Below are 13,811 nucleotides of genomic sequence, written 5' to 3'. Positions count from 1 at the left end.
TCCAATTGAGGATTTAGAAAGCTATGTCTCTAAACCAACGGTTCTAAACCTGGGGGTCGAACAATCCTTCCACAGGGGTCTCCTGATTCATAACAGTAGCAAAATTACAGTTATGAAGTAACAATGAAAATAATTTTATGGTTGGGGGTCACCACAACATGAGGAACTGTATTAATGGGTCGTGGCATTAGGAAGGTTGAGAACCACTGTTCTAAACCAAAGTTCGTGGCCCCCATCGCCTCAGTTCCGCAGCAGCTTATAAGGTCTTAACAAACACACAAATAATAAGTCTATGAAATCACAATGTAAACTGCATGTACATTAGCCAACTACAGACAGTGGCCTCACAGAGCCCTGCTTTGCCAGGGGCAAGTCCCTGCCCTCCAGATCTTTTCACAACTTTGTTTTGCTGTTTAATATGTAAGAATGCATCATGGTTTCTCTTATTGTTCCAAATAGCCCCTAAAGACAAGATTCTCAAGTTTACCCCAAATTTAGGTCACACATCACTTTTCACTTGAACTATGAATTCCTAAGCCTGGAATTACAGAAAAGAGTCATTCTCAAGTCTTCTTTCTTAAGAGTCCCTATGACACTAGGGACTTTTTAAGTCATTTCTTCAAATTCCCATGCACTGCATCTTGTCTCCCTACTGCCCTGCACATTAAAACCCTGGATTCTAAATTTTTAATTCTTTGTTTAGTTGATATTGCTATCCAAAACAGTATTTATTCTACAGCAGTTATGTAGAGTAAATAAATAAGGGTATTTATAAGACACCCTTAGCTTAAGGAATAAAAATCTAAAATTGTTTTACACAACCTTTGTATTAGAGACTCTACTATAATGAAAAACGGTGGGAATGATGTGTGGGAATTTGAATTGACAATGCCCATTCATACTTTTACAATCCAAAAGCTGTGTCTCCATTCAGTATAATCCAAAGTGCCTCAACCACGGCACTACTGATAATTCTTGGCTGTAGGGGCTTCTACCCTATGCATGGTAAGGTGTTTAGCATCAACCCTGACCTTGCCAAACCAGTGCCGTCAAGTGGATTCTGACTCATGATGGCTCTAAACCACAAAGTAAAATTGTAAATCTTACCACAATTTTTAATCTTACTTAATTGTAAATCTACAAGAGCATGCTGCCTCATCATTCCCCCACAGAGTGGATAGTGGATTTGAACTGTTGACCTTTCAGTTATCAGTCCAGTCAAATGTCCCCCATGGGTAAAAATGGCCCTGAAAACCAACCTCTCAACTGACTAATATAATTAAAACAGTGTCTGGAGCACATCTGGTCCCAGTTATGTTTTGCCTATCTGACCTGGGTAAGCAACAGTCTTCTGGAAATCTCTACTTTCAATGTCTTCACTCCTCTCAGATTCAGTGAGGTCCAACTTAAACTCCCTTGCATTAATCTAGTTATAGTACTTACTATATAAATTCATGTCTGGAAACTAAGAGAACACCTGACTGCCTTTCTCTCCTTTATAAATTAATCTATTACCAGGTATACTTTCATCATCATTTTGTAACTGTCAACCAATTAGAAGCACGGCTCAGCCAACTTGATATATAACCTTAACCATCACAATCACAGTCGCTCTCTCCTTATACCTCAGTGTTTGTTACTATCTGGCATTAAGTCATTAATGAGCAAAGTAGTCACATAGATTTTTTTTATAGTTGTGCATGCAGTCAGATGAGATGGTTGATAAGTGATTTTTAGGTGTATATTTCTACTGCCAGTACTATTGAAGACTATTTTCAGAAGCCACAGGAGAATGTAATTCGGTGGCCAAAAGGGCAAACGAAATGTCAGCCATTATCAGAAAGGACCTTGGAGACACAAAAACACTCTTCTATAACTATACAAAGCCATGGCGTGTCCCAAGTTGCTATACTGTTTTCAGGTTTCCTTGCAGTATTTGAAATACAATGCAAAATCCAAACAACTCGGGTAAATACAATACTCATGAGAATCACATGAGCTCTTCGTAAGGAAGGTTACATTTTGATCCACTCACTTTTACATATTTCAGCAATATTCTTTCGAAACAAGTAGACTTGATACAATAGTAAGTAGAAAGATAAACAAGACAGGCTCTAAGAAACCAAACAAGCAAGCTTTAAGTCTGGAAGAAAAAAGACTATTAATAAGAAAATATAAAATCAGACACTTGATGAGGCAGTGAAAAGGCTATTCATCAAATCTCAGGGGAAAAGGGAGAATTCTTTGAAGTTTTATGTAAGAATTTCAGAGAACAACTTGCAAAGCAAGTGGTTTTATTAGAAAAACTCATGAGATAGCTTAGTTTAGATAGAATATGTGTTTCCAAAAATACTACATTAATTATTAATCCATAAAAGTAGTCAATATAGACCCCACAAGACCAATAATAAGAGTAGCCATACCAGGAGGGGAAGGGGAAGGTGGGGGGAGAAAGGAGGATCTAATCACAGTGATCTACGTATAACCCCCTCCCAGAGGGTCAGACAACAGAAAAGTGGGTGAAGGGAAATATCGGTCAGTGTAAGACATGAAAAATTTTTAAATAAATTATCAAGGGTTCATGAGGGAGGGAGGAAAATGAGCTGATACCATGGGCTCAAGTAGAAAGAAAATGTTTTGAAAATGATGGCAACATACCCTATGTGCAAATGTGCTTCACATATATGGATGATAATGGATGAATGTATGGATTGTGATAAGAGCTATACAAGCCCCCAATAAAATGATTTTAAATTTTAAAAAAAGTCATCAGTATAGAATTATACAATTCCTTGTGTTACATCCCTAATTTCTAAAGGTGGCACTAATATGTTCCCAAACCATTTTACAATAACTGCCTCAGGGTCCCAAAAACTGAATAACAGCCTCTAACTTGTGTAATTTCTTTACTTAATATTATTGTTAGGTGCCACTAAAGCAATTTTTTTACTTATAGAGGCCCCATGTGACAGAATAGAGCTTCCTTATCAGATTTTCTAGGCTGTCATTTTTTAAAAATCATTTTATTAGGGGCTCAGGCAACTCTTATCACAATCCATACATACATCAATTGTGTAAAGCACATTTGTACATTCATTGCCCTCATCATTTTCAAAACATCTGCTCTCCACTTAAGCCCCTGGCATCGGCTCTTCATTTTTTCCCCTCCCTTATGAACCCTTGATAATTTATAAATTATTATTTTGTCATATCTTGCACTGTCTGATGTCTCCCTTCACCCACTTTTCTGTTGTCCGTCCCCCGGGGAGGAGGTTATATGTAGATCCTTGTAATTGGTTCCCCCTTTCCACCCCACCCTCCCAGTATTGCCAGTCACGCCACTGGCCCTGAAGGAATCATGACCCCTGGATTCCCTGCATTTCCAGTTCCTATCTGTACCAGTGCACATGCTCTAGTCTAGCCAGATTTGTAAGGTAGAATTGGGCTCACGATAGTGGGATGGGTGGGGAGGGGAGGAAGCATTTAGGAACTAGAGGAGAGTTGTATGTTTCATCGTTGCTACACTGCACCCTGACTGGCTCATCTCCTCTCCATGACCCTTCTGTACTAGGCTGTAATTTTTTTTTTATCATTTTATTAGGGGCTCAGGCAACTCTTATCACAATCCATACATACATCAATTGTGTAAAGCACATTTGTACATTCATTGCCCTCATCATTCCTAGGCTGTAATTTTTACAGGACCAGTTCATCAGGTCTTTCTTCCAGGGAGCCAGTGGAAGGATTCGAACTGCCAACGTTGCAGTTAATAGCTGAATACTTAACTTACATCAAATTTTAAGAATTTTCTAAAAGATCAGACAATTTTCAAATTGTAGAATACCTTCTGCTCAAACCACTACAATTTAAGTATTTCAGTTAAGTGTGCCTTTTGTTAGTCACTCTCTCACTTGACCAAGTATGAGAATTAATCTCCTATCGTCCTTTCTTAATTTTTCTTGTGGAAGAGAACCCCATGAGCTCTCAGTAAGAACGATTACACTTTGGTCCGTGCACTTTCACGTATTTCATCCATATCCCTTCAAAACAGATCGATTCTGATCACTTCCAATTTAGCTCAAGAGATATGTTTATTAGATTTAGAACGTCTATTTGCTCTAGTACCTCCAACTTCTAGTCAATTTAAAACTAATACAGATACATTTCCATCATTCTGCTTGCAAAACAGATCTCTTCCATTAAGACCAGTATAACTTCTCATCCCCTCTAACAGAATCTTTAATTTTGGCTTTAAAATCTGAAACGTGGTGTTCTGAGAATACTTTCTTGGCCTGACAAATGTTAGTTTGTACTTCATGCAAGAAACAAAAACAAAATTACCGTAAATTTCCTTAAATTTCCTTAAATATACTAGAGATGAGCAGCATAAATAAGCTGATCTGATGGAAACATTTCTAAGACAAAGAAGGAAAGCCTCCACTTATACAGAAAAATTAAGTTTCATTTTTCTCAGTAGAAAAATTAACTTGCCTAAATTTAAAAAAAAGTATATCAAGAACTGATGCATATAAATATGGCTAAATGGTTTTAAAAGAAAATGAAATAGCATATTATCTCCTTAAGTGGGAAGGAAATCTACTGTTTAGCAAACTAAAGAGCTTAAGGAAAATCCTACTGATTATCCTTCATTTAAATGTCCAATTTGAAGTCAACATTAAGACACAATGTTTCATAATAAAAGGTATTATTTTATTTCTTATAAGCACAATGCTTAAAATAGCTTCACATGTGGTTAACAAAAGAAAACAAAAGTCCATATTGATTCATTGATATGCAATAATCAGAAGTCTGTCTAGTTTCCTGTGAATTAGGTCTCAAGGTTGATTGTATTCTTGTTTCCTGAAAAAGTATAAAGCAAAAATAAGGCACAACAGTAATTTTTGATAGCTTCTGATGAATATGAAATTTACTTTATTACCAATATTTGCTTTGTGCTTATTTAAATTGATGACGTAGTGGTAATGCATTGGGTTGCTAACTTTTAAGTTCAGCAGTTCAAAACCAGCAGTTCCAAGGAGAAAGAGGAGGCTTTCTACTCCCATAAAAGTTAGTCTCAGAAATTAAAAGGGGCAGTTCTACCTTCTCTAACAGGTAGAGGGTCGCTATGAGTCAGAAGTGACTAGACAGCAGTGAGAGTTTTGTTAGTCTGGGTTTTTTTTTTAATTAATAAAGGGGGGGAAGCACAAGAATGACTCCCCTATCATATAATCAAGTCAATTCTGACTCATAAGGAGTCTACGGACAGAGTAAAAATGTCCCTCCCTGTGGCTTTCTGAGGCTGTAAATCTGTATCTGAGCATAAAGCCTAATCCTTCTTCACAGCAGCTGGTGAGTTTGAACTGCTGACCTTGTGGTTAGCAGTCCAACACATAACTCACTATGGCACCAGCATTCCGCCCATCTTATAGCTTATATAACTAACATCTAAATACTATTCAAGTATTCCCAATAGCAAAAGTGACTTTAAAGTTTATTTTACAGACTTGATAGATTAAATACCACTTTCCTGTACTAAGGATGATAAAAGCAGCAAGCAGTAATATCTCACTTGCCAGAAAGAATTCAAAGACAAAGGCAAAGTGCATGGCTTAAAGAATAAAAAGAATTCTAAAGATCAACAATTTATCCACTTACTACATATCCAGTTACTACATAACTGAACAAAAAGATAAGTATGAGCACTTGCTGGCAAATACTTCTAAGCTTCGGTTTGAGCGAGCATATCGAAACACTTTCCAAAGCGCAGTATACCACACACAATCGTGTTACTCCTTCACTCTCACATTCATTCCGTTACTCACACATGTATTACTCTTCCTAGGCCTGGACACTAACAAAGCAACAACCCACCTCCTTTAGAAAACCAAGAAAATGAAGTTAAAATGAGATTGCGCGGGAACAACTTAAAGGACAGAGGAGCATTTCTATGTGTTGATATCCAACTGCCTCAGTTAAGGATAACTCTCGTATTAGCGCAATAACGTACTCATAAACATAATTCACATTTAAGTTAGTACACCACCACCAACACTCAAACAAAAAGCAATTGTAAAGAACTTGACGTTCTCTGCCAACCCGACCAACCCGCTCTGGCCAATCGCCTTCCAATTGGCAGTCACCGAAACACACGGGCGCAGCGTTCTCCCGGCCGCCGGCGGGATCTCCTGTCAAACGCCAGCCACCCTGTGCTCCTGTCACCTCTGGGAGAGACGACCCCGTCCCGAGGGCACTGCCGGCCAGAGCTCGCTCCGGATATCGGGAGACCCAGTGGCCCAGGTGGAGGTCAGGCTAAGAGTGGTCTTCCGAACAAGGCTGTGGGCTCGGAGGCTTGGGACAGCCTCGGGGCCTGGAGGGGCGACTCTGGGACAGGGACCGCGACTTCCCTCAGGATCCCCGTGCAGGGAGCCAGGATGGCATTCGAGGGACTGAGACGCCCAGGCTTTCCGCGTGACCCCAGGTCAGACTGGGTGCCTTCGCACCGAACTGGGCCCGCGACCGCGACGGGACTGGATAGCCGGCGGGGTCCCGCGGGGGGAGGAAGGGCGGGCCGGCGGGAGCCCCACAGCCGGAAGGGGGCGAGCCCCGCAAGTAGGGCTCCCGCCCGGGCCGGGCTCACCTTCAGGTCGTTCTCTGGTAGGTACTTGCACAGTCGCGCTATCTCTACATACTTGTCCAGGTCTAAGGGCGCCATTTTAGAAAAAACAAGCCGCAAAGACGGCGGCGGCGGCAGGGGTGGCTGTAGTATCGGCGGCAGCGGCGAGGCCGAAGCCGAAGCCGGAACTCCCCTACGTCACGTCCGGTCTTGAGAGAGGCGTCTGCGCAGCGACGTTAAAGCTTGACCCGATTCCCCCCACTGCTTCGGCGCGGCTCACGCCCTTTCTGGCGGAACCCAAGCTGTGGGGTGCCGAGAGCCCCTTCAGCCCAGTGAGTGAGACCTACCGGGACCCGTAATTTTCTGCCGCAGGGACTGCTGGGATTTGTAGTGTGCATTTATGACCAACGCTGCCGGTTTTATTTCTCTTCCCTCCCTCCAGATTTCTCACCTCTGGAGAGCCAGCGAGGATTTTCCGATGAAAAACGGCGAAGTAAGCTTCCCTAGCCTTTTTCTGGTTTCTCATTTCGACTTTTCAAAGCACTCTCCTCTCTGTCTTACTAGAACATTTCTAGTTTAAAATCAGGTAAGCTTGACCACGGTAACTTGTGTAAGGCCCAGTTGAAACCTTGCCTCCACGAGTGACAAACGTCAGGCTTCCGATCTTTCTTCTTGGAAGTATGGGAAACATATTCAGATGCAGTTATGCTATTCATTCCTCTTAAAGATCGATAATAAACAGGAGAGGTCACAATACTTGTCCTAATGGTACAAGGAATAAACGGTGGAGCCAAAATTGGGAAATAGATTTACTGGCTTCAATACACTACAGTGTGATGTATGCATAGGAGTATACACACCTGCCCCTCACTCACCAACTATCTGATCTGACATTTCACATTTATGACAACAGTAAGAAATCGAGTCTTCCATCATTTTTCTCATCAAGGACGTTTGCCTGGCAGAAACAAACACCAAGGTCCAAGATGAGAGTAAATAATGCTGATTCTAAGCTGGCAATTATGTAATGATATAGTTTGGCAATTATGTGATAACGTAATTTAGCAGTTATGATGTAGTCATCCTCAAATCTGTGATCTGATGTGATCATCCTCTATTTTCACATAAGGGTGAGTTTCTGATTTTTGCATAGTGCCTGGTCTTTAGAACCTAATCACATGATAAATGAGGACTAGGTGTATATAGGTGTATACGTATGTATATGTACAGAGGGGCTTCAAAATGTTCATGAAAATTCTTTTATCTTTTAGTTCCACTTTTCCACAATTTTGAAGCCCCTAATATGAACATATATTTATATGTGTTTATGTATTGTGTATATGTGCTTTCTTTTAATCTCAACGACCAAGAATATTACAGTTGTAGATGCTTGGGATGGTCAACAAACAAAATAGACAAAGATCCCTATAGAACATAAACAAGCATTAAATAGTGATAAGATGTTTAAAATGATAAATACCTCGTTGGAGGATGAAATAAAATTAAAAAGAGGGTAGGAGACATAAAGCGATAAGTTTTTAAGAGCCAACAAAGAAGTGAATGGTTAACCAGGCAGATCCTGAATATTGTACCAAAGAGCTGGTGCAGGAGCCCTGAGGCAGAAGCATTGGTAGAGTCTTTCATAAACAGCAAATATGTGCTGGGAGCCAGGTGAGAGGAGTAGAAGAGAACATTGATTTTGTTTTTAATAAAATGGAGAACTATTGCAGGGATTTGAGCAGAGGAAGAACATGATCTAAATTTGCTTTTTTAAATCAGCGGTTCTCAACCTGTGGGTTTGGACCCCTTGGGGCCTTTAACAGGGTCGCCCCATTCATAACAGTAGCAAAATCACAGTTATGAAGTAGCAATGAAATTAATTTTATGGTTGGGGGGGTCACCACAACGTGAGGAACTGTATGAAAGGGTCCTGGCATTAGGAAGGTTGAGAACCACTGTTTTAAAGGCTCACAACTCTGGCTGTTGAATCAGACTTTAATTGACATTGGTTGCAGCTGAGAGACCCAGTCACATACTCCCAACAGTAGAAGGGGGTCAGTAAAAATACCTTGTTGAGTAACCTTGGGATGAATACCCGTACTCCAAAGCAGGGCTGCTCATGCTTTGTCAGCATGCGAGTTACTTATAAAATGCTCAAGTCAAAATGATCTACCAACTACAAAAATGCAAAACATTTTTTAATTTATTACATTTATTCATAAATGCATGGAGAATTCTTTATATGTACAATGCATGTTTATGTACCTTGCATAACCGCGTGAGTCCATATAGCACAACACAATTAACTATGTACATTCTTTGTCATTACCTGAGTTTACTCTGATGACTTGCACTGAATGGCACGAGCCAGGGATGCATAGTCCAGACAGTAGCTGCTGACAGCCAGCCTCAAGCACACTTCCAAATGATCATCAGTCATGGGGGAACGGTACTTGGACTTAATGATATTTATGTGGGAAAAGGCTGACTCAAATAAGTAGGGTGGAATAATGCAGTCAAGGAGGTAACACATTTTCTCATGTTTGGGTACTTTCCCTCTGCGAGTAAGTTCCAGAACTGTACCTTCGCTCTGGACTTCAGCTGAATGTTGGCTTGTAGTGTCAAAATCTCCCATCCCATATGAAAGTGATATGTCCAGCTCCCCAACACATTTTAATACCCTTTCTTACGTTTAAGAGGGGAAAAAAACAGGATCTAAAAATTGGCGATAACTTGGCTTGTCAGTTTTGCTGCACTTAGTGCGGTTGTTTGCGCATGCATTTGACACCTAAGATTGCATCTGATTGGCTGCACTGTATATCAATTAAGTGACGAGATTGATGATAGACTTACGTCTTTTTTTAATGCCAAGCGATCTACCCATGCTACATTTGCGATCAACTACGTAGTAGATCGCAATCGATATATTGAGGCACCCCTGCGCTAAAGTATATTTTGAGATAATAGATCAAATTTCATGGAGCCCTTGTGGCATAGTGGTTATGTGTTGGGCCAATACTCACAAGGTCAGCAGTTTGAAACCACCAGCTGCTCTGTAGGCGAAAGATAAAAGAATTATACTCTCAAAAATCCAAGGACAGTTCTACTCTGCTCTATAGGGTCTCTAGGAGTCTCAGAATTGACTTAATGACAGTGGGTGAGAGGCTGAATTTCAATAAGGTCCATGAGTGAAGTTTTATTATTCTTACAGGTATTCTGTAAATTAAAATTATTTCAAAATAAAATTAATTTTTAAATAAATTATGTTTATCACCATTCCTATTTCATATTGGACTGGAAGTTCTAGCTAGAACAAAAGGTAATAAAGGAAAATAAACTGTATCCAAATTGAAAATGGAAGAAGAAAAACTATCCATATTAACAAAGGACATGATCCTATATATAGAAAATTCACATGAGGCATCCACTGAGCCCAACTGGAAGGAGCAGACCAGCCTGTGTGAGCCAAGGATTGTAAATAATATAACCCAAGTTTAAAGGAAGGAATGGCATCAGAGCCTAAATCGTGAGCACCTGGTTTGCAGGAGGTTATGAAAGACAGGGGAAGCCCAAAATCCATTTGCAGGGTCCACACATGGATTTCGCCTCCAGTGAATCCCTTCCAGTCATAATTGTGGGATGGTGGATAACCCTATTATCAGACAGAGAGCATTGTAAAGTTGATTATGACAGATGTCATTAGGTCAAAATGTAAATGTCTTATTTGATTTCGCTTTAGACCCATTTTGAAACTGTTTCTATTTTTAAAAGGAGTAAGGGAAGGGAAATATACATGGATTAATCCGGTGAAGAATTCCCTCTGACCATAGCAGGGATGTGAATAACCTTGCTAACATGCACAATGCATTGGAAAGTGGATTGTTGCAGATACAGTTAGGTTAAAATATAGCACCCTATTATTTAATCTTATGATCCATTTAAATTTGTTCTAGTTTTTAATATTTTCCATTTTGTTTTCTTTTTTCTTTTTTTCCATTTTGTTTTCTATTGAGGTTTTTAATGTTTCACTTTGTTATTCTTATTAGTTTTTTGTTATTATTTTTGTTTGTATTTTCAAGTTTTTCTTTATATGATATCCAGGACAGGTGAATCTATAGAGACAGGAACTGGATGAATAGTCCCTGGGGTCATGGAAGGGGAAGTTGGGGGCTAATGGTGAGCTAATAATGATGAGTACAAGATTGAAGAAAATGTTCTAAAACTGATTGTAGTGATGACTGTACAACTCTTCTTGATGTGATTGAACTATTGTGTGATATGCGAATTATATGCCAATAAGACTTGAAAAAAGTTTTTTTAAAGAAAAATCACAGAGGCTCCACAACAGAGTTATTAGAATAGAAAGATTTAGCAAAGATGCAGGGCACATGACCAACACACAAAAGTCCTCTACCCTAACAATGAGGATTCTGAAAAGGAAACCAAGAAGTCCATATAATTTACAATAACCCCTACTAGGGTAAAATGCCTTTGAATAAACATAACCAGGAATGTAAAAGACATATAAAGAAAACTGTAATATACAACTGCAAGAAACTAAAACAATCTACATGAATGGGAAAATATTCCATGATCATGGATTGAAAATCTTAACACTGTGAAACTGTGATTACTAACCAAAACAATATATAGGTGTAAAGCAATCCCATTCCAAACCCAAGCAACATTCTTTAATTAAATAACTAATCTCAAATTTTATATGGAAAGAGATCCCAAATAGCTAAAGCAATATTAAGGAAGAGCAATGTTGAGGGCCTCTCATTTCCATTCTCAATATTTACTACACAGCTATGGTAATCAAATCAACCTGGCATTGGTATAATGATAGACACATAGAACAATGGAGTAGAATTGACAATCCAAATGTTAGTCTATTCATCTCCAGGCAGATGATCGTTCATAAGGGTGAAAGTCCATTCAATGAAGAAGAAAGAGTCTCTTCAACAAATGATGCTGGCAAAAGAGGATATCCATACATAGAAAAATGAATCAGGATCCATAACTCACATTTATAAAAACTCAAAATGGCTCAAAAACCCAAATGTTAAGGCTAAAACTAGAAAAGATACCCCATTGTTAATGTTAGGTGTTGTTGGTTCTGACTCAGAGCTTACACACACACAACAAAATGAAACCCTGCCCATCTGCACCAACCTCACAATTGTTGTGATTTCTCCTGACATGTTCAAGTAGATGAGACAACATCTTGCCATCCTCACTTCTAACTGTGCTTTTTCCAAGACAGATTGGGTTGTTCTTCGGGCTGCCCATGGTATTTTCAGTATTTTATGCCAGCACCATAACTTAATGCACCGATTCTGTTTTGATCTTCCTTATTCATTGTCCAACTTTCACATACACATGAGGTGTTTGAAAATACCAGGATTTGGGTCAGGGACATCTTAGTCCTCAAAACAATATCTTTTACTCTTCAACACTCTTCAGAGGCCTTGCGCAGCAGATCTACCCAATGTGATACGTGTGTGATCTCTTGACTGTTGCTCCCGTGAGCATAGATTGTGGAGCCAAGTAAATTAAATTCTTGACAACTCAGTATTTTCTGTTTTTTATGATCTTGTCTATTGGTCCAATTGTGAGGATTTTGGTTTTCTCTACATTGAATTGCAATCCTTATAAAAGAGAGATGGAAACACCACTTTGTTTTTCACCAGTATTTTCACTGTATCTTGAACTTCCTTCAAGACCATCAGTCCTTTATCATATGCTACCTCCTGAAATGATTGAACATTTACCAGTTTGGGGTTCTGGTAAAGTGATTCTGTGTATTTCTTCCCTCTGATTTTTATGCTAACTGTATCATTCAATATTTTGCCCATGTTGTTGTTAAATGTGCCGTCAAGTTGGTTCCTACACAGAGTGACCCACGGACTATAGAAGGAAGTACTTCCCACTCTTGTGCCAATCTCACAGTTGTTATGTTTGAACCCATTGTTGTAGTAACTGTGTTACTACATCTTGTTGAAGGTCTTCCTCTTTTTTATTACCCCTCTACCATAACATATCCAAAGTATGTAAGACAGAGTCTCACTATCCTTACCTCTAAGGAGCATTTTACCCATAGAATCCTTCAGTATTGCATCTCAAATTTTGAATTTGTCCTCCGATTATTTCAACTTGAGAAATACTGAGTGTTTTCTTCTCTTCTGGTTTCCTAACTCCAGATCTTTGCATATTTCAGAATAATAGTCTGTCTTTTTAAGTAGTCCTTTGAAATCTTCTGTTTACTTCTTTACTTCATTTCTTCCATTCCCTTTAGCTCTCTATATTAAAGGAAACGTTTCAGAGTCTCTTCTGACATTCGGTTTGGCCTTTTCTTTCTTTCCTGTTTTTAATAACCTTATGTTTTCTTCATTTCACATTTTTCGATATCTCATAACTCACCTGGTCGTTAGTTATTAGTATTCAAAATATCAAATCTATTCTAAATCAAATCTATTCTCTAAATTCAGGTGGGATATGCTCAAAGTTGGACTTTGGTCTTCTTGTTTTAATTTTCTTTTTTTTTTTTAATGAATCCGTGTTTTATTTTTATGTTTTTTTAACATTCCATACATCAATTGTATCAAGCATATTTGTACTTAGGTTGTCATCATCATTTCCAAAACATTTTCTTTCTACTTGAGCCCTTGGTATAAGCTCCTCTTTTTCCCCTCCCTCCTGAACTTGTTTTAATTTTCTTTAACTTCAAAGTAAACTTACATCTAAGCATTTGATAGTCTGTTCCACAGTCAGTCCCTGGCCTTATTCTGGCTTATATTGAACTTCTCCATTGTCTCTTTCTACAGATGTAGTTGATTTGATTCCTGTGGTATTTCATCCAGTGAGATCCATGTGCTATTTATGTTATTAGGGAAAAGGTATTTCCAATAAGTTGCTGGTCTTGTAAAATTCTGTCATGTCCTCACCATTAGAGAGATGGAAATCAAAACTATAAAGAGTATGTTAACACATTATGAAAAATGTAACCAATGGCCAATGTCATAGAGCAAGATGTATAGAAATTGTTAGATGTGAATCCTATTTGTGAGCCTTTCACCTAAAACACAATTTAAAAACATTGAATGTTGCAAAATGAATGCTACCCTTGGGGTCTTAAAAGCTTGAAGCAGCCATCAAGCTCGGAAGCAACAAAGCCCACATGGAAGAAGCACACCAG

The 13,811-nt window shown here is 39.0% G+C and overlaps 2 protein-coding genes across 5 annotated transcripts in view; one reads left to right on the top strand and one right to left on the bottom strand.

The window, feature by feature from the left end:
• Positions 1-6,790, bottom strand: part of PPP6C (protein phosphatase 6 catalytic subunit) — a 34,456-nt gene extending 27,666 nt beyond the window's left edge. Inside the window, exon 1 of the mRNA XM_004716451.2 lies at positions 6,638-6,790. Within this exon, the coding sequence (XP_004716508.1) occupies positions 6,638-6,712 (75 nt within the window). The 5' untranslated portion in view covers positions 6,713-6,790. The remainder of the gene's footprint in view (positions 1-6,637) is intronic.
• RABEPK (Rab9 effector protein with kelch motifs) overlaps positions 6,367-13,811 on the top strand; it is a 34,117-nt gene continuing 26,672 nt past the window's right edge. For 2 of the 4 annotated variants that reach the window (XM_004716449.2, XM_004716448.2), the window contains exons 1-2: positions 6,889-6,945; positions 7,056-7,106. The gene's annotated coding sequence lies outside the window, so the exon portion shown is untranslated. Of the gene's footprint in view, positions 6,479-6,887; positions 6,946-7,055; positions 7,107-13,811 lie in introns of those variants that run through there. The other 2 variants (XM_045290169.1, XM_045290170.1) reach the window with 2 other exon arrangements.

The sequence above is a fragment of the Echinops telfairi genome, unplaced genomic scaffold, assembly GCF_000313985.2.
Source record: "Echinops telfairi isolate 266 unplaced genomic scaffold, ASM31398v2 ScPeMD7_32;HRSCAF=126, whole genome shotgun sequence".
Lineage (NCBI taxonomy): Eukaryota > Metazoa > Chordata > Mammalia > Afrosoricida > Tenrecidae > Echinops > Echinops telfairi.
Note: the sequence above shows the minus strand (reverse complement) of the source record. Positions and strands in the feature narration are given on the sequence as shown.